An 18,726-nucleotide genomic window follows, 5' to 3' on the forward strand; every position below is an offset into this window, starting at 1 on the left:
AGAACAGCAGTAGAGGGGAGGGGGGGGGGGAGAAGGGAAGGGGTGGGGGAAAAAAGGGGAGGGGTAGGGGGGGGGGGGAGGAAGAAGAGGGGGGGGGGGGAGACAAAGGGAGGGGGAAAGGGAGGGGAAAGGGAAGGGGGAAGAAAGGGGAACGAAAAAGGGGGGGGGGGGGGGGAAAGGAACAAGGGAGGGGAAAGGAAGAAAAAACCATGAAGGGGGGGAGGGAGGGGAAGAGGGGGGGGAGGGGGAGGGGAAGGGGAGGGGGAGGGGGAAAGGGAACAGGGGAGGGGAGAGGAGGAACAAACATGAAGGGGGGGAGGGGGAGAGGGGGGGGGGGGAGGTATTTTAATTTATATAATATTAACAGATGGACTATGAAATGTGTATATAGTAATTAATGTGTATATAGTAATTAATATATATATATATATATATATATATATATATATATATATATATATATATATATATATATATATATATATATATAGTAAACAATATATATAAATGATTCCCAGTGCACCATAGTGGAAATCACATATCTATTAGGGGATAACTTATTGGGGTAGAATAAAACTTACCCTAGTCAATGTAGAGACTATAATTTAAGAAAGGGGGAAGATGGAAAAACAAAACCTCAGCCGTCTCCTTAGTAGATAAAGATATTTCCCAGCATTTTATTGAGTGGAGCAGGGGAAAAGAAGATTGTCGGTCACAGACTGACTTATAAGTTTCATCAAAGTGTATGAACATAATAGTTCCTTAGGACGCTGTGCGGTTCAGCCCCCAGTCTTGCTGAGTCTGTTAGGTAGGTAAAAAAAGTGATCATATGAGATAAAGTCTGAGTTGGGGTAAAGTCAGAGGGGGATATTACCGGTATACACTTACCTAATTGTAGAACAGGTAATTGTACCTGTTCTACAATTAGGTAAGTGTATACCGGTAATATCCCCCTCTGACTTTACCCAACTCAGACTTTATCTCATATGATCACTTTTTTACCTACGCTAACAGACTCAGCAAGACTGGGGGCTGAACCGCACAGCGTCCTAAGGAACTATTATGTTCATACACTTTGATGAAACTTATAAGTCAGTCTGTGACCGACAATCTTCTTTTCCCCTGCTCCACTCAATAAAATGCTGGGAAATATCTTTATCTACTAAGGAGACGGCTGAGGTTTTGTTTTCCATCTTCCCCCTTTCTTAAATTATAGTCTCACTCTCTACATTGACTAGGGTAAGTTTTATTCTACCCCAATAAGTTATCCCCTAATAGATATGTGATTTCCACTATGGTGCACTGGGAATCATTTATATATATTGTTTACTAGATATATATAGTATATATATATATATATATATATATATATATATATATATATATATATATATATATATTAATTACTATATACACATTTCATAGTCCATCTGTTAATATTATATAAATTAAAATACCTCCCCCCCCCTCTCACCCTCCTTCCCCCTCCCCCCCTTCATGTTTGTTCCTCCTCTCCCCTCCCTGTTCCCTTTCCCCCTCCCCCTCCCCTTCCCCCTCCCCCTCCCCCCCCCCTCTTCCCCTCCCTCCCCCCCTCATGGTTTTTCTTCCTTTCCCCTCCTTGTTCCTTTTCCCCTCCCCCCCCCCCTTTTTCCGTTCCCCTTTCTTCCCCCCTTCCCTTTCCCCTCCCTTTCCCCTCCCTTTGTCTCCCCCCCCCCCCTCTTCTTCCTCCCCCCCCTACCCCTCCCCTTTTTTTCCCCCACCCCTTCCCTTCTTCCCCCCCCCCCCCTCCCCTCTACTGCTGTTCTTTTCCTTTCTTTTTACTGTCGCTTTCCCTTCTTTATTACCCCCCTTTCCCTTACCCTCCCCCTCCCCTTTCTTCCCTTTCTCCTCCCCCTTTCCCTTTTCTCTTTTTTCCCTTCCCCCTTCCCCCTTTCACCTTACCTAGTATTAGGTTATATCACATTTATCTACCCTCCTTATTTCATACTATATATCTGTACCATGTTACATTCGTCCCCACATTGCCCTTTCTCCACCTGATGTTTTGCAGTACGGATGTTCCCTGGTGTTCCCCCCAAACAGCCTCCATATATTATCTTTTGACTTACATGGAAATGTTTATATTATACACATACAAAAATATTTTGGAAATTCTGATAATAGTGTATTATTCATTACAGTTGTCGTATTGCATGCTCCTGAAGAAGCGCCAAGGCGCGTAACATGTCGAGCTTATGAGCATATACAGAATTTGACTACCACCGTCACATAGCGTTTAACTCAACGATATGTACTGTAACTATATAGATCGATAAGTTGTTTTTGTCTCTTACTGATCCTGTAGTTCCGTTGTTTTTCTATACCAACTCACTTACTGTGTATGGAGTGCATATTCTGTAAACGATGTATATCATATTCAGTTTTTATCAATTTTTGTCTTTCCCCGTTTTTAGTACAATATTTTTGAAATAAAATAAGACTTTTAATGATATAAGTATCCTTATTGTGCCTATAAAGTCTTGGTGCCTGCCCACACTTTCATGTTCTCCCATCACAGAAATGACACGACATGAACTTCAAAGTCGTGATTTCAAAAGTGCAACAAGCTATATAATAAATATAAATAGGAAAGACGCAAACAGACTTCACTGCTGCGTATTCTGATGTGCAGCCAAATGTAAAAAAACAGAAAAGACACAGAAACTTGCATTGTTGTGTATTTCTGAAGTGTGGCAAAAAAAAAAAAAAAAAGCAAGCAATACAAGGACAGAAGGACACGAACTTCAGAGCCGTATATTGTTGATGCTTGACAAGGTACAGTCGTATAACCAATATGAAAACAGAAAAGGTTCAACGTTGTGCTTTCTAATTAGTAACAAGGTGCGGTCATAACAGAAAGACACTGACAAATTTTAATGCTATGCGTTTCTGATTAGCAACAGTGTATAGTCATATAACCAACAGAAATGTCACTAGCAACTCCAATGCTGTACCATTCTGATTACCAACAGCGTAGTCATATAGCAGAAATGTCACTAGCAACTTCAAAGCTGCCCATTTCTGAATATCAACAGGGTACAGTTAAGATCAACAGAGATGTCACTAACAAACTTTCAATGCTGTGCATTTTTGATTAGCCACAGCGTATAGTCATATGACCACCAGAAATGTCACTAGCAACTTTAATGCCGGCCATACACGGTTCGAATTTCGAAAGAATTTTCTTTCGAAAATCATATGTAATAATTTATGTACGAATTTTGCACCATTAGTGGGCTGCAGCAATGGCCGATTTTTGTGCGGCAATCAAATTTGAGGAATCGGACATGTTGGAAATTTTTAGAAAAACGAACGATTTTTTAATCAATGATGGGAGAATTGTGCGAGAAATGTAATAAGAAAAGAACATTTATGGAGAGAAAAGAAGAAGATTCCCGGCCACGAAAATTCTTTTCTGTAGCGATATGAGGTAAAATTGAAGGTTTGGTCGGCCAAATTTCTAAAATCAATGGTGGCATCATTGGATCACAAAAAAAAAAAAAAAAAAAAACCCAAAAAACGAACTTTCTGATTTTGAAAAGAAAATTTGTTCGAAATCCGACCATGTATGGCCTGCCTTAAATGCTGTGCATTTCTGATTAGCAACAAAGTACAGTATCATTTACTGTTGTGTATTTCTGATGAGCAGCAAGAAAATCAGAAAAGACGCAAATAACTTCCACATTGTGAGTTTGATGTACAACCAGGCAAAGCATAAAGTCAGAATCATGGTATATTCAATGGCCCTACAAAGGCATAGCCTGGACTTAATATACTAAACCTTCATCCACCAGAGGAAAACCAGGATAGTTCCAAATAATGGGAGTCTAAAGGTGGGTACCCCACGGTAACAATAGCTGTTGCCTTACCACTTTCAAAGTGAGACACACATACACACAAGTGAGAGCGAGGCCAAACCTCCCAAGCATCTAAGATCTTAACAAGCACAGACCTAGAGATCAATTCAGCCAGCCTCAAGAAGAGGTGGTTACAATCTTAGCCTGGAGGCAGACACTTGTAGGGCTTAACAAGCAATCATTAGATACAGGTTAGTATATGTAGCTCTTGTATAGAGGTTTGCATCAGAAACCCGTTAAGCCTCGTACACACGATCGGATTTTCAGCAAGGAATTGACGACAGACTGTTGGCCTAAAATCCGACCGTTAGTACGCTCCATCAGACAATTGTTGTCCAACTTTCCGCCAACAAATGTTGGATGGCAGGCTAGTAAATTTTCAGCGGACAGCGGTCTGTTGTCAGATTTTTGTATCATATGTACACAAGGCCGTCACACAAATGTCCAAAGTACAAACACGCATGCTCGGAATCAATGCTTACCAAACATTTCATTAGCAGAAGGTGCCCAAAGGGTGCCGCTCAGGAGCTGAAATTCCACGTAGTACGTCACTACGTTCAGGTTTGTTGGCCGACAATTGTGTACCATTTGTATCCAAGACAAGTTCCTGGCACACGCCCTTCGGACAAAAGTCTGACGCTGTGTTGGCCAACAATCCGATTGTGTGTACGAGGCTTTAATTAAGGGTTGCAGGATAACATTTTATACTAATTCATCCAAAGGGTGGGCTGTAGCCCAAACCACAAGAGGTCCCGATTAACTCTTACACACCACAGGTATAACAGTGTAAGGAGGAATAAATAGGTTGGAGCTTGTTAAGATGTTACACATACCAAGCTACCCCCACAAAAGAGAATACGTTCACAAGGGTACCCCTTGCTGTGCCACCCTCCATTGGGGAAAAAACTAGGAGGCATGCTTTTAAAAGTCAACAACCTCTAAATGAGCCCTCTTGGAGCTACACGCCAGATTCATAGCAGCTGGCCTAATATATTCAGATTACCTGGTGTGCATTGCTGACCAGGGGAAATCTGTTCTATTACTCCTGGAATCACCAGGTACCTGCAGACCACTTCACATCCCATCCAGTTAACCCTTTAGGAATGTGCAAGTTGTTTAGTGGCAGAAATGGCCTGTAAGAGACCCTGTGTGTCTAACAACTCTTTACTATATTTATCCTTATTGATGGATTTATAGTGAGAGTCTGGCAAATAAATGTTGCAATAGCCACAGCATTTCCCGAGGTAAAAAGGGAGCTGTGGAAATTGGTCTAGCTAAAGATGCTGGGCTATTTTTTCCCAGTAGGGTTGCCACCTTATCCCTTTAAAACGCGACCACATTAATTACACAGGTTCTGTGGCTGATTAAGGTGGTAATTAAACTCACTTGGTGCCTTATCTGCATTTAATTAGCCTCAGAACCTGTGTAATTCAAAGGTGTTCGGGTTTAAAGGGATGAGGTGGAAACCCTAGTTCCCAGACCCAAGGGCAAGGATAGTAGCACCCTGTATTGGGGGAGGGAGTCCTACCGCAATGCCAGAATCCACATGGCAGCTATTAGGGATTCTGTTGCTAATCTTCCAAGGCAAAAAAGGGAAGTGCTTACAACTGTTGTCTTTCCTTTTGCCACAGCCATAGGGCTTGCTTTTCTCTCCTCAAGGTCACGTGAGAATGGGACAGCGGCCAAAAATCACCCCTTTCCAAGTTGCTGTCCCAACTAGGAGCTGCCAAGTTAGGCTGTGTGCACTGCACCAGTAGCATGCCCACACACTTCTTCTGAGATCAAAACTTCTTTCAACAAGGAAGGGGGGAGAGGCCAGGGCCAATACCCTCTTTAGGGGTAAGTTGTTCTGAGTCTACCACCAGAGGTGTGGAAAAATTGAATAGTGGCCAACTTTTCCTTTTGAACAGATTTAAGAATTTTTTTTATTAATCCTGAGGCCTGTTTTCCAGCCAGTTTGTTAATACACCTATAAAAAAATGGCTTGGCTTAGACAATCAGTTAGACAATCAGTTAACGCCACTTTTTACTGGCACTAGTGCTAGCAGATATAGGAGATTTGTCAAAGACCTCCTGCGCTACGCTTGGGGAATCTGCAAGAGAAGAGGGAACAACCAACAGTCACTGTTCTTGCACACTGTATCATGGCTGCAGGCCCCCCATCTCAAGGGGTGAGAGCATGGGGGTTTACCAGGAATTACTTCTTAATCTGGTGTCCCCCCCCCCCCCCATAGTAGGTAAACGCCACTTACCCAGCCCCGGCTTGCACTTGCCTGCAGCCACCTGTGCTGTCTTTCCATCCTTCTCCATGAGGTGGGCTCAGACAGACTTTTAGCTCCTTGCAGCTAGCTGAGCCCTGGTGGGACAGGAATGCTTCAGCCTCGCGGTTCCGGAGTCTATTCCATGCTTTAAGCCCAGTGATGAGTCGTGCTGGGCGCGCTCCACACTCTTCCTGCTGGGAATAAGGTTTGGAGCGCGCCAAGTCTTCCCCTTGGTATCTTACATCATTTGGATTTCAGCAAAATGGTGCCCGCTGCACCAGGGAAAGACAGGAGGAGACCCGAGCTGCTGAGCAGCATGCAATAGCGGGTGTTTGAATATGCCAGGACCGCCTGCACAAATGCCATTGGGGGTGACCTGTGAGAAGCTCTGAGGCAGCAGGTAAGTGCAGCCCTCACCGGCATTCCTACACCTGGCTCACAGGGGTACCATCTGACTCTTTTTAGTCTTCTGGCCAGAGAAAAAAAAACAAATGTTTCGCTGTGGGAGAAACACAATCAACACTGAGGGACAAGGGGTAAGGTGTGAACTGATTGTGTTTCCTGTAGGGAGGAGCCTCTCATCTCTCATGTGTTGTCGTCCTGGAAGGTGAGGTGAGAAATTAATTTTTCTAGACCGTGGAGTGGTAAGTTATAAGAAATACATCTGTAGATGCTTATAAAGTGATTAGTGTTCATCTTAAAGCCCAGCACCAGACTCTGCTGGAACGTCAAAAGACACTGCGAATTGTGAATGGGCCCTAAACCAAAAGTTGATGCTGAACTGGTTGTGACCAGCATTACACTGACACCTACAGGCAAGATTGTGAACTACATTAGGATGTAAGAAACCCAACAAGGGTCCAAGAGACCCATCATCATACAAAGCCTTTTTATAGTTCTCTTAGAGCAGATTGGGAAGGAATAGATCCTTTTCTGATTTTTATTGATGAACTCTTCCAACACTTGTTGTCCCAGTGACAGGGTGTCTAAGGAACAGGAAATGGGAAATCTCTTCAATGGGGATCACGGAACCCATTCATTTATTTTAGCAATGTTGGGAAGGATTAGAAGTTCTAATCCTTCCTAACATTGCTAAAAAAAATTAAAAAAATAAATAAATAAATCAGACAGAGGATCTATTCCTTCCCAATCTGCTCTAAGAGAACTATAAAAAGGCTTTGGATGATGTTGGAACCCATGCTTGGCATGAGCTGCTTCTAATTTCTTCTTCTGGTGTCTCTGGGACAGTAAGGGAGGTTATCCTCATTAAAGTCACAGGCAGAAATCAAAGCCTGACAGAGGTTGTAATCCTTCTCTGTGCTAAGCAATGCTTGTGGTGGAATTTACAAGCAAAAACCACCTAAAAAAAAATAAAAATAAATGTTGTCCAGTCATGGTAAGGGGGTCTGCTGGACTTTTATCCTTTGGCTTTTTATAACATGCGATGACAACCCTCTGCCATAGTTCCTGGAGTTTCCTGTTTACCTTGGAGTCTTGGGTGTCCCCATCCACCTTGAGCGGTCACCGCTCCTTCTGCTGCTCTCACCATAGAATAAGATAGAAACCTGTACTAAGGGAAATAACAGATCACAACTGGCCTCCTTTCCAAAATACCAATAACCTGGCTGTCAAGATTTCTGAAATCACAGACTCAGGAAAGTTATGCAGCAAGTAACATGAGGTTGAAGTCAGAATTGCTGATAATATGCTTACTTGTCAGTGACTCGGAAAGATTAAAAACCGCTAGATCAGCAAGGCCGCCAGGCAACTATCATTTTTAGATGTTGGTCTAGCAGTCTGTGTATTTCTCTCAGTACAGGCTTCCTTAAAATGAAACTTTAAGGAAGAATTAGGTCCTGCTAGATGACTTTTTGTTGGCTCTTTTTGCAGGTTTACTTATGGAAAACATCAATATATTAAAAATCCATTAATGTCTCATCCTACTCTGCACATGTTCAGTTGCTCTCTATTTTTGGCACTGTGCTTAAAATCAGAGCTAGAGGCCAATCAGCTGACAGCTTTAAGATTTACTGTTGCTGAAGAGGGGAAGTAACAACAGGAATGACAAACTGTGTGGAGGAAACACAAATAGGGCTAGGTTCACACCTATGCAGGTTGTGGTTGATTTTTCCTATGCTTTTTCTGGCATGTTTTGCATTTTTTTCACATGCGCTTTTGATGTGTTTTTAAAATGTGTTACTGTTGCCAGGGGGAGGCGTCTTGACATTCAGGAAAATGAACCAAAAACACACGTAAATGCTTTTCTCATGTGTTTCTAATGCATTTCTGTTGAAGTCTATGGAACCAAAATCGCAACCTACTGCGGGCAAAAAAGTCCCTGACCCTTTACAAAAAATGAACCGGTTGAAAACGTACAGATGTGAACACGAGCCATAGGAAATCATGTTAAATGTACTGTAGTACCTTTCTGCAAATCTGAAAATGCATAGGTGTGAACCTAGCCATAGGGAGGAAGAAGAGAAAAGCAGGAGAGGTGACAGGACAAACTGCTGCCAAGGAGGGAGACACAAAAGAGTTAAACTTACTTATTCTTGTAAGTGTTATTTCCCCAATTTTCTCCCTCATGGGCATCCAGTGAACTAAAGCATTGTAAAACTTCTGTCAGCCTTCCTCTCTAACTGAACCAAGACATAAAAGTCAAGGCTGGAAATGTACATATTCTAAATTGCAGAAAGTGACAACGTTTTTAAGACAAAGGAGAGGGGGGAGAGTTTCCAATAAGGAAACAACTGCTCTGGGCTTCAACAAAATGGTGGCCTCCGGCACAAAGAAACAGGAGCAATGCTGGAGGCAATTTACAACACACGCTAATTTTGAGAACATAATTATTAATGAGGAATGAACAAAAAATGTGTTTTTGTTAGGGAACATGAATTGTTACCAAACTGTTATGCTTATGTTACCAAGTTCTGCTGTTTCTTCTAGAGGCCCCTTAAAGGGAGAGGTAGTTGAATTCTCCAGCTTCTACCCAATACTGAAATATCAGTTTTGGCTGGACTGACTCTTTGCAGATCTCTATATATAGATATATATACATCTATCTATCTCTATATATCTATTTATATCTTTATCTATATATTTTTTTTATTTATATTTTTCCATCAACAGAGGTCTACCCTTTCTAACTATCATTTCTCCTACAGGAATGATGGACGGTGAACACAGGCGTCATCGGAGGCATCAGCATTGCCAGCACTGGTATATGAGTCCCCCTCCTCCGGTCAGCTACATCCCCAGTCCTCTTGTGCCTTACAGCCCTTCCATCATGTGAGTTATTCCTTTCATGACAATTCGGAGACACGTGAAACTTTACTGTGACCATTTTTCAACCTAGTATATGCTCACAAAGCTGGCCATACAAGGACAGAGGTATTTTGTTGAGCCTGCAGGCTCAACAAAAGAAACCTCACAGGTTCCTCCACCTACACTAACAAGCACGGATAGACAAATCTTCCACTACCGATATTGTGATAGTTGTGTGATAGCGCTGAACGAATGCAATTTGAAGTGAACTCAGATAAGGAATATGGTTAATTTTTCTAGCCAGAATTTTATGGTCAAGGTAGGTACCAAATTCTGGGCCTAGGCTGCTGCCTGTCTGGTCACTGTGGTCAAGTCACTTAACAGGTGGACAACTTTTGGGTGTGTTAGGAGCCCCTATCACAGACATCTTTTCATAAATTTGTTTGAAATGTTTATTTGTTAAGAACATCTGACAGTCCAATGCATTTCGAGGGGAAAGATCTCTCCCTTCTTTAGGGCTTGAACAGGGATTTGTAATGCAATCCAGTTGAAATAACACAGAAGGCCTGACTTGAGACTGGACTGAGGCCAGTGTGTCCTACTGACAAAACAGCTTGCCTCATTCAAGCCCTGATGAAGAGGAAATCTCCCCCCCCCCCCCCCCCCAAAAAACGCATTGATTTTATCTGATGTTCCTAACAAAACGTTTTAAACTATTTTCAAGCAAGATACAAGTTTGTAGTAGGTGCTCCTAACCACATACCCAGAGGCTACTGATTGTTACAGCTACAAGCATGTCATACTTACCTGCTGTGTGAAGTGGTTTTGCACAGAGCAGCCCCAATCCTCCTCTTCCCAGGTCCCTGCCAGCAGTTCTGGCTTCTCCCCCCACCGGGTGCTACCAAAAACATTGCAAAGAGCAGCCCCGATCCTCTTCTTCCCGGGTCCTCCGCCGGTGCTCCTGGCTCCTCCCCTCCGCCGAGTGCCCCATAGCAAGCCACTTGCTATGGGGGCACTTGCTGAGGTTTGATTTTGAGCCGCGCTGTGTGGCTCGCCCCCACCCCAGCTTTCTCCTCACTGGCTGTGATTGACAGCAGTGGGAGGCGGTGGCTCCCACCGCTGTCTCTGAGCCAATGAGGAGGGAGAGAGATGCTGCTCTCATGCACATTGCTGGACCGAGAGTGGGCTGGTCAACTTAAAGCGGATCTTCACTGCATGTGAGCACCAAAAACGCCATTTTAATTCATTTTTTATATTCAAAGCACTCCCGTTCCATGCTTTATTTTGTTATGCAATCACTAGCTGTGGCCATCTTGAGTAAGGGCAGGCGATTCATGTAGCATTTACTTCCTGGAATCCATCTGCCCTTAGCTCAAGCATGCATGCAGGGGTGTGTGCTTAGCTGAGAAAACCCCTCCTAAACTCCTGAGATGGTTAACATCATTTGCCTAGGCAAGAAACCAGGGAGTAACTAAAGAAATGTAAAAAAAAAAAGTTTAAAACAAGTAAATATGATATACTTTCCTATTTAATAATGCTAGCAGCAGGAGGAATAAAAATAATCAACGTTATTGGAGAGTGAAGTTCCACTTTCAGGTATTGTGCCTCTGACAGACCGGGCCAGAGTAGGAGCCATTTATGTGCTACTACATTTCAAACTACACTGAAAGTTGGATAACGGGGGGAGGGGGGGGGTAAAGGGATAAACTGACCAGTGTGCTACTTTTTAATTCACAAGACTGGAGGGAGGGTAGGTGACCAACCTGACCTGCTTAACTGTGACAGAGAAAAGTTAGGTCACCACCATGTACGGTTGGAAAACAGATGTAAATCATGAGAGTGGCTGAACAGAATTGGAAATATTTTGCCAGGTAAAAAGATTTACATAAACTAATAACTGACATTTTATTCTATATGATCCATATAAAATAACAATTCTTCACTAAGTTCAGTTCCACTTTAAGAATAGTTCTGATGTGCAACAGCTTTTGCAAAACTAATAAAAGACCAGATTTTATGTACTTGCAATACTTATGTACTTCATGTATATATACTTGCAATGTCAAAATGCCTTGCATTTGTTCATAACTGGATTAAAGGGTGATATGAAACTGCATGTTCACTCCTTGTCTGAAAACGACGGCAGAATCAATGTTCCAGGCTAACTTATCTCCAGGTTGAAAGTTATTCATTCATACAGAATAGAGGGAGTCAGGAAAATTCAACATAGTCGCCACTAGATGGTGTTGACAACTAGGAGTTGCACCGAACGGAAATTTTGGTGCCGAAACCGAAAATGCAGGATCCACTTGACCAAAAATGACAGGTTTAAAAAGAAAATATTTATATATACACACACAATATCTCACAAAAGTGGGTACACCCCTTACATTTGTGTAAATATTTTATTATATCTTTTCATGTGACAACACTGAAGAAATGACACTTTGCTACAATGTAAAGTAGTGAGTGTACAGCTTGTATAACAGTGTAAATTTGCCGTCCCCTCAAAATAACTCAACACACAGCCATTAATGTCTAAACTGCTGGCAACAAAAGTGAGTACACCCCTAAGTGAAAATGTCCAAATTGGGCCCAAAGTGTCAATATTTTGTGTGCCCACCATTATTTTCCAGCACTGCCTTAACCCTCTCAGGCATGGAGTTCACCAGAGCTTCACAGGATGTCACTGGAGTCCTCTTCCCCTCCTCCATGATGACATAAATGGAGCTGGTGGATGTTAGAGACCTTGTGCTCTTCCACCTTCTGTTTGAGGATGCCCCACAGATGCTCCATAGGGTTTAGGTCTGGAGAAATGCTTGGCCAGTCCATCACCTTTACCCTCAGCTTCTTTAGCAAGGCAGTGGTGGTCTTGGAGATGTGTTTGGGGTCGTTATCATGTTAGAATACAGCCCTGTGACCCAGTCTCTGAAGGGAGGAGATCATGCTCTGCTTCAGTATGTCACAGTACATGTTGGCATTCATGGTTCCCTCAATAAACTGTAGCTCCCCAGTGCCAGCAGCACTCATGCAGCCCCAGACCAGGACACTCCCACCACCATGCTTGACTGTAGACAAGACACACTTGTCTTTGTACTCCTCACCTGGTTTCCGCCACACACGCCTGACACTATCTGAACCAAATAAGTTTATCTTGGTCTCATCAGACCACAGGACATGGTTCCAGTAATCCATGTCCTTAGTCTGCTTGTCTTCAGCAAACTGCGGACTTTCTTGTGCATCATCTTTACAAGAGGCTTCCTTCTGGGATGAAAGCCATGCAGACCAATTTGATGCAGTGTGCGGCGTATGGTCTGAGCACTGACAAGCTGACCCTCCACCCCTTCAACCTCTGCAGCAATGCTGGCAGCACTCATATGTCTATTTCCCAAAGACAACCTCTGGATATGACACTGAGCACGTGCACTCAACCTCTTTGGTCGACCATGGCGAGGCCTGTTCTGAGTGGAACCTGTCCTGTTAAAACTCTGTATGGTCTTGGTCACCGTGCTGCAGCTCAGTTTCAGGGTCTTGGCAATCTTCTTATAGCCTAGGCCAGTGATGGTGAACCTTGGTACCCCAGGTGTTTTGGAACTACATTTCCCATGATGCTCATGCACTCTGCATTGTAGTAGAGCATCATGGGAAATGTAGTTCCAAAACATCTGGGGTGCCAAGGTTCGCCATCACTGGCCTAGGCCATCTTTATGTAGACCAACAATTCTTTTTATAGATTCTCAGAGAGTTCTTTGCCATGAGGTGCCATGTTGAACTTCCAGTGACCAGTATGAGAGAGAGTGAGAAGCGATAACACCAAATTTAACACACCTGCTCCCCATTCACGCCTGAGACCTTGTAAAACTAACGGGTCACATGACACCAGGTAGGGAAAATGGCTAATTGGGCCCAATTTGGACATTTTCACTTAGGGGTGTACTCACTTTTGTTGCCAGCGGTTTAGACATTAATGGCCGTGTGTTGATTTATTTTGAGGGGACAGAAAATTGACACTGTTATACAAGCTGTACACTCACTACTTTACATTGTAGCAAAGTGTCATTTCCTCAGGTGTTGTCAGATAAAAAGATAATAAAATATTTACAAAAATGTGAGGGGTGTACCCACTTTTGCGAGATACTGTAATTGTATTATATTTGACTTTTTAATTATATCATCAGTTTGAATGAATATGAATTTGTCGGCCATTATTGGCACCTTTAGCGCAAGAAAAGCTCAAGAAAAATGTATCCCTTTTTAATTATATGTATGTTTTCACAAGTCCGTTGCACTCCCATTGTGGTGTTAAAATCCAGCTTGGTGCATTTTTGGTAAAAAAAAAAAAAAAAAAAAAAAAAAGTCCACGAAAAAGCACCTCCCAGTTCAAATGCATTGAAAAGGCAGCAAGGACGCATCATTAACACACCCGTGTTACCTTTTTGATACGGTTTTTGAGTCACATGACCTATGAAAAAGCACGTCATGGTAAAATCGTCCCAAAATTGCTGCGCCCCAGAGTTTTGTTTAATCTGGCAGAGGTCATATAAACATTTTACAACACTCAGCTTAAAGAGAACCCGTCACTTTGCCCATTAATGGTTGTCTCCAAGGTTCACCCCCCACCTACTGTATTTACATTCCCCATGCTCTTCTGCTGCTCTGTTCATCAGAGCTCTGGGTCTAAACCATGTGTAAGCTCTGTGTCAGAACTTATACTGGGTTAAAGAGAGTGTCATGAGAAGTGTATGAGGACTGCCATTGCTGGCCCTCTTTTGAAAATGCTAGTTGCCTAGCATGGCAGCAAGGGAATTAACATTCTCAAGGGGGAGGTCAGCAATGGTGGCCTTCATATGATCTTATTTTTATGACTTGCTCCCATCCCCCATGTGACATTGGTCAGAATCCGAATATTAGCCGCTCAGGTCCAAGAACTTCATTCTGGGAAGGGGAGAAGGGCACATGCTCGCCCATACGTGGAAGCACCAGATATTTCCAACAGAAGAATGGAGTGGCCACATGCAAGGAAGGTGGGAATCATTGGGTATTGCTTGCTATACGGCATTGCGTTACTGTAACTGACAAATTTTGCGGTCATGCGACGCTGTACCCAAATAACATTTTTGTAAATTTTTTTCCCCACAAATATTTCTTTTGCTGGTTATTTGATCACTGCTGCGTCTTTTATTTTTTGTGCTATAAACAAAAAAAGTCAGAATTTTTTTTATACTATAAAACATCCATAAAAACACAAATTTAAAAAAAAATCTAAATTTCTTCATAAATTTAGGCCAATATGTATTCTGCTACATATTTTTGGTAAAAAAAAAATCCCAATAAGTGTATATTGATTGGTTTACGCGAACGTTATAGCATCTACATACTATGGGATAGATTTAGATAGATGGAGTTTTTTTTTTTTTTTTTTTTTTTTTTTTTATACTAGTAATAGCGGCGACCAGCGACTTATAGCGGGACTGCGATATTTTGGCGGAAAGTCGGACACTAACTGACACTAATACAGTCAGTGCTAAAAATGTACACTGTCACTGTACTAATGACACTGGCTGGGAAGGGGTTAAACATCTAGAGCAATCAAAGGGTTAAATGTGTGCCCAGCCCAGTGATGGTGAACCTTTGCACCCCAGATGTTTTGCAACTACATTTCCCATGATGCTCCACTACACTGCAGAGTGCCAGAGCATCATGGGAAATGTAGTTCCAAAACATCTGGGGTGCTAAGGTTCGCCATCACTGGCCTAGCCTGTGTTTTCTGTTTACTAGGTCTGCTGTTTTTACTATTGGAAGACATGGAAAGCCCCTGCTTTCCAGAGACACAGAATCCATGCCTTCCCTGCTTTCAGAACCGGGATCTGCCTTGTTTACCTAGGCCAGGGGTCTTCAAACTACGGCCCTCCAGTTGTTCAGGAACTACAATTCCCATCATGCCTAGTCATGTCTGTGAATGTCAGAGTTTTACAATGCCTCATGGGATGTGTAGTTCCGCAACAGCTGGAGGGCAGTAGTTTGAGGATCCCTGACCTAGGCAGATCCCCGTTCTGTGTAGTTTACTAGAGATCCGCAGGTGCTGGAGAACATTGAGTGCCTGACAGATCAGCTTATGCTGTGAATTTTCTTTCCCTGGCGGCGCGCACGCGCCCACTGCAGGTGGAAGTCTGGAATCGCGTATATATACACATGTGATTCGGCGCACAATTGCCACCCTGTAGCAGTAAAACTGCTATAGGGCAGTCGCTAAATGGTTAAAGGGAACTGGTCAATTGGTCATAAATGGCCAAGGTACAAGTGTCTCGTTAATTATTCTGACTTGATGTCAAAGTTTAAGTCTTTAAAGAAAAAAGGGTATATAACCATATACCAGGAATGTGGGACTTTGTGTGAAGCATATGACAGCCAAAAGAGTAATAGGGTGAATTGAAGGAATTTTATTACACATTGCATAGTACATACATAATCAAAAATAGCAAAGGTAAATTAACATATATAGGTAGTAAGACTGTTGAACACAGTTCAAGGTATATATGCTGGTAGCAATCAAAATATGCATGAATCACATTAAATTGGTAAAAGAATGTTAACAGCATGGTAAAAAATATTTGTATAGAAGCATTTAAAATTCCCAGGTTCACCACAGAATAAAGGTGTGTACTATTGATAAAAAAGAATATAACCTGCAGGACCTATGGCCTCATTGGCCTGAAAGAGTACAGAACACATCATGACTTGAAGTACTAATGACATTCGTGGAGACACGGCACATCAAGAGCTCTACGCGTTTCGTGGCTGAAGCCACTCATCAGGAGCAGGCACGTGTGATATCTATAGATTAGGAAAAAATGAAAAACAAGAAGAATTGCAGGGACACGGTTAGGGGTAAGGTATCAAACCACCGTAACCGAGACTTACTTGCTCAAATTGGGCATGCTGAAGGTACAATGGCAAGGCCCCACAGACAGTCCGGGAAATAACTCCACACCGGGAGCTGAGGTGGGCAGCCCCACGGATATGGGGAGGGCGACGCTCACGGTAGGCACGGCGGCCGAGGACATTCTGAGAGTGAAGGGACAATGGTAAACAAGGATATGTGACAAACACAGGAGAGGAAAAAGAAAAGAGAAAAGAGAAAAGGGGGGGGGGAAGCAAGGAGAGGGGGAAGGAGGAAGGGGGGGAGGGGAGGGGGAAAGAAGAAAAGGATGGGAGAGAAAAAAGGGGAAGAGAAATAGGAAAGGAGAAAGAAGGGGTTAGTAAGGGAGACAAGGAAAAGAGAAGAAAGAAAGAGGGGGGAAAGAACAGGAAAAGAGGGGAAAGGGAACTAAAGGAAGAGAAAAGGAGGGGAAAATAGGACAGGTGAAAGATGGGGGGAGGGAAAGGAAAAGGGGGGGGGGGAAGAAAAAGGGGGGAAAGGGATGAAGTGAGGACGAAAGGACAAGGTGGGGGGTGGGCAGGAAGGGATATTGTGAATGGGTGAAAGGTGGACAAGTGAAGCCAGATGGATGTGATGGTGATGAAACAAAGGAAATTGCCAATATACCTAGTGAGTAGAGGAACCCCATGAAGGGAGCCAGAAGGACTAGTAGAAAAATCCATGTGGTAGATGGTGTGAGGAGAGCCCCGAGTGCCGTGACCAACCGGGGAGCGCCCTTAAATACCCCCGCCGCGGGAATGCACACCAATGTCACGCCGTGGGGTAGGGGGAGGAGCGCCATGCGGCCGCTTCTGGCCAACGGCACGCAGCGCGTTCCCCCATAGCCCACGAGTGTGGTGAACACAGCCTGTGCGCGGCAGCGTCAGAGCGCTGCCCCGCGCACAGCAAGGAAGCGTGACACTGACACACATTGACATCATATCCGCTCTCCCCCAGGCCGTGAAGGCAGTGGGGGAGGGGGGAAAAACGTCCGCAAGGTGTGTCACAGCCCCCGGAATAGGAGAGAAACCAGACCGCAGGACGGCCCGGCACATCCCCCAACAGCAGTGCCAAAAATCAAGCTAATGAGACAGTTGGAACAATAAAAAAATTATATGGGAAGTTTAAGTCTTTGTTTAACCTTGATATGTATACTGACCCTTCTTTCCTTTTTCCAGATACAGTACTCCTCCTGGCATCTATGTTCCTGCTGGGTATAATGTCGCTGATGTAAGATCTTCATTTTCAAGGGCCCCTTCCCCCAGTCCAGACATCTTAGCTTTGGATGATTTAAGCCGGGCATTAGAATCAGCCAAAGAAATGAAAATAACCAGCAAACGAATGTGCCGATCTCTGAACATGGACCTCAGCATGCAGCAGAGTCTTCGTGGTTCCTGTCTCTTCTAGGGACCAGCAGAGCCTTAGAAAAAGGTTTTATTTGCACATTCCCAAATAAAAGCTGTGAATGAATGTTATAGCTGGATTTCCTAGAAATATCTGCACTCACTTTTTTTTCTAGATAAAGCCCCCATGTAGCACAAAACCTCTGCCTTGCTATAGAAGACATCCCAGGCCAATCTTTATGGGCCCTGTGCATTGGTTGCAAATCTAGCAAATCTAGCCTTGCACATGAATAGCAGTCATAGGGCACTTCAGTCATTTGGTGGTTATAGCATTATCTATAGGTGGGCCTGCATGTAAAACTCAGCTCAATGAAATAGGAGATGAATTGGCCTAGGGACCAGAAGCACTGGCCAAATCTTAAATCAGTCATAAAATCTGTTATTCGGAATTGTAATCGACTTCTATTAGAACATGAAATTCAGTCTCTTTATAACCTCTGTTTCCTATCCATAACATCTACCTGAAACTATGCAGACACCATTGGAAGGAGGTCACTTAGCCACAGCTTAAGGAACCCCTAGCAACCTCTGAAGGAACCCTGGCTGAGCTAGAATAAAATATCCAAAATGTACCACGGTGTTGTTAGGAACTGTATAGTACCAAAGACCTAGATATTATTTGATCCAAACTAAATTAACAGGTGCCGCTCAAGGTTCCATCAGGTCCTCTTAAGTAGCATCTGCTTGGAGTGCAGACAATGACAGAGCTTTTCCCAGCTCTAGACATCTAATAGAAAAGGGAAAAGCACATCTCTGCAAAATCCCATAAGGAGGTGTATGACAGTCTCAGCCTGGCCTCCAACCAGGCTACACCCCCAACATTTCACTCTGTCCACTGAGCTTAGTGATGGGAAACCCCAGTTCTCCATTAATAAGGTCCATGGGCGGAGTGAAACGTGCTGGGGGCGTGGCCAGGTTGGAGCTTGGGCTAAAGCCGTCATACACCTTCTTATGTGGTTTTTGCAGAGATGTGCGACTTTCAG

General features: G+C 43.4%; 1 protein-coding gene across 2 annotated transcripts in view; it reads left to right on the forward strand.

The window, feature by feature from the left end:
* The window catches only part of AKNA (AT-hook transcription factor), a 106,374-nt gene extending 88,117 nt beyond the window's left edge, over positions 1–18,257 (forward strand). For both annotated transcript variants that reach the window (XM_073600271.1, XM_073600270.1), the window contains exons 21-22: positions 9,322–9,445; positions 17,519–18,257. In XM_073600271.1, the coding sequence (XP_073456372.1) occupies positions 9,322–9,445; positions 17,519–17,747 (353 nt within the window). In that variant the 3' untranslated portion in view covers positions 17,748–18,257. The remainder of the gene's footprint in view (positions 1–9,321; positions 9,446–17,518) is intronic.
* Positions 18,258–18,726: the final 469 nt, after the last annotated feature.

This window comes from Aquarana catesbeiana, linkage group LG09 (assembly GCF_042186555.1).
Source record: "Aquarana catesbeiana isolate 2022-GZ linkage group LG09, ASM4218655v1, whole genome shotgun sequence".
In the NCBI taxonomy this organism is placed as follows: domain Eukaryota; kingdom Metazoa; phylum Chordata; class Amphibia; order Anura; family Ranidae; genus Aquarana; species Aquarana catesbeiana.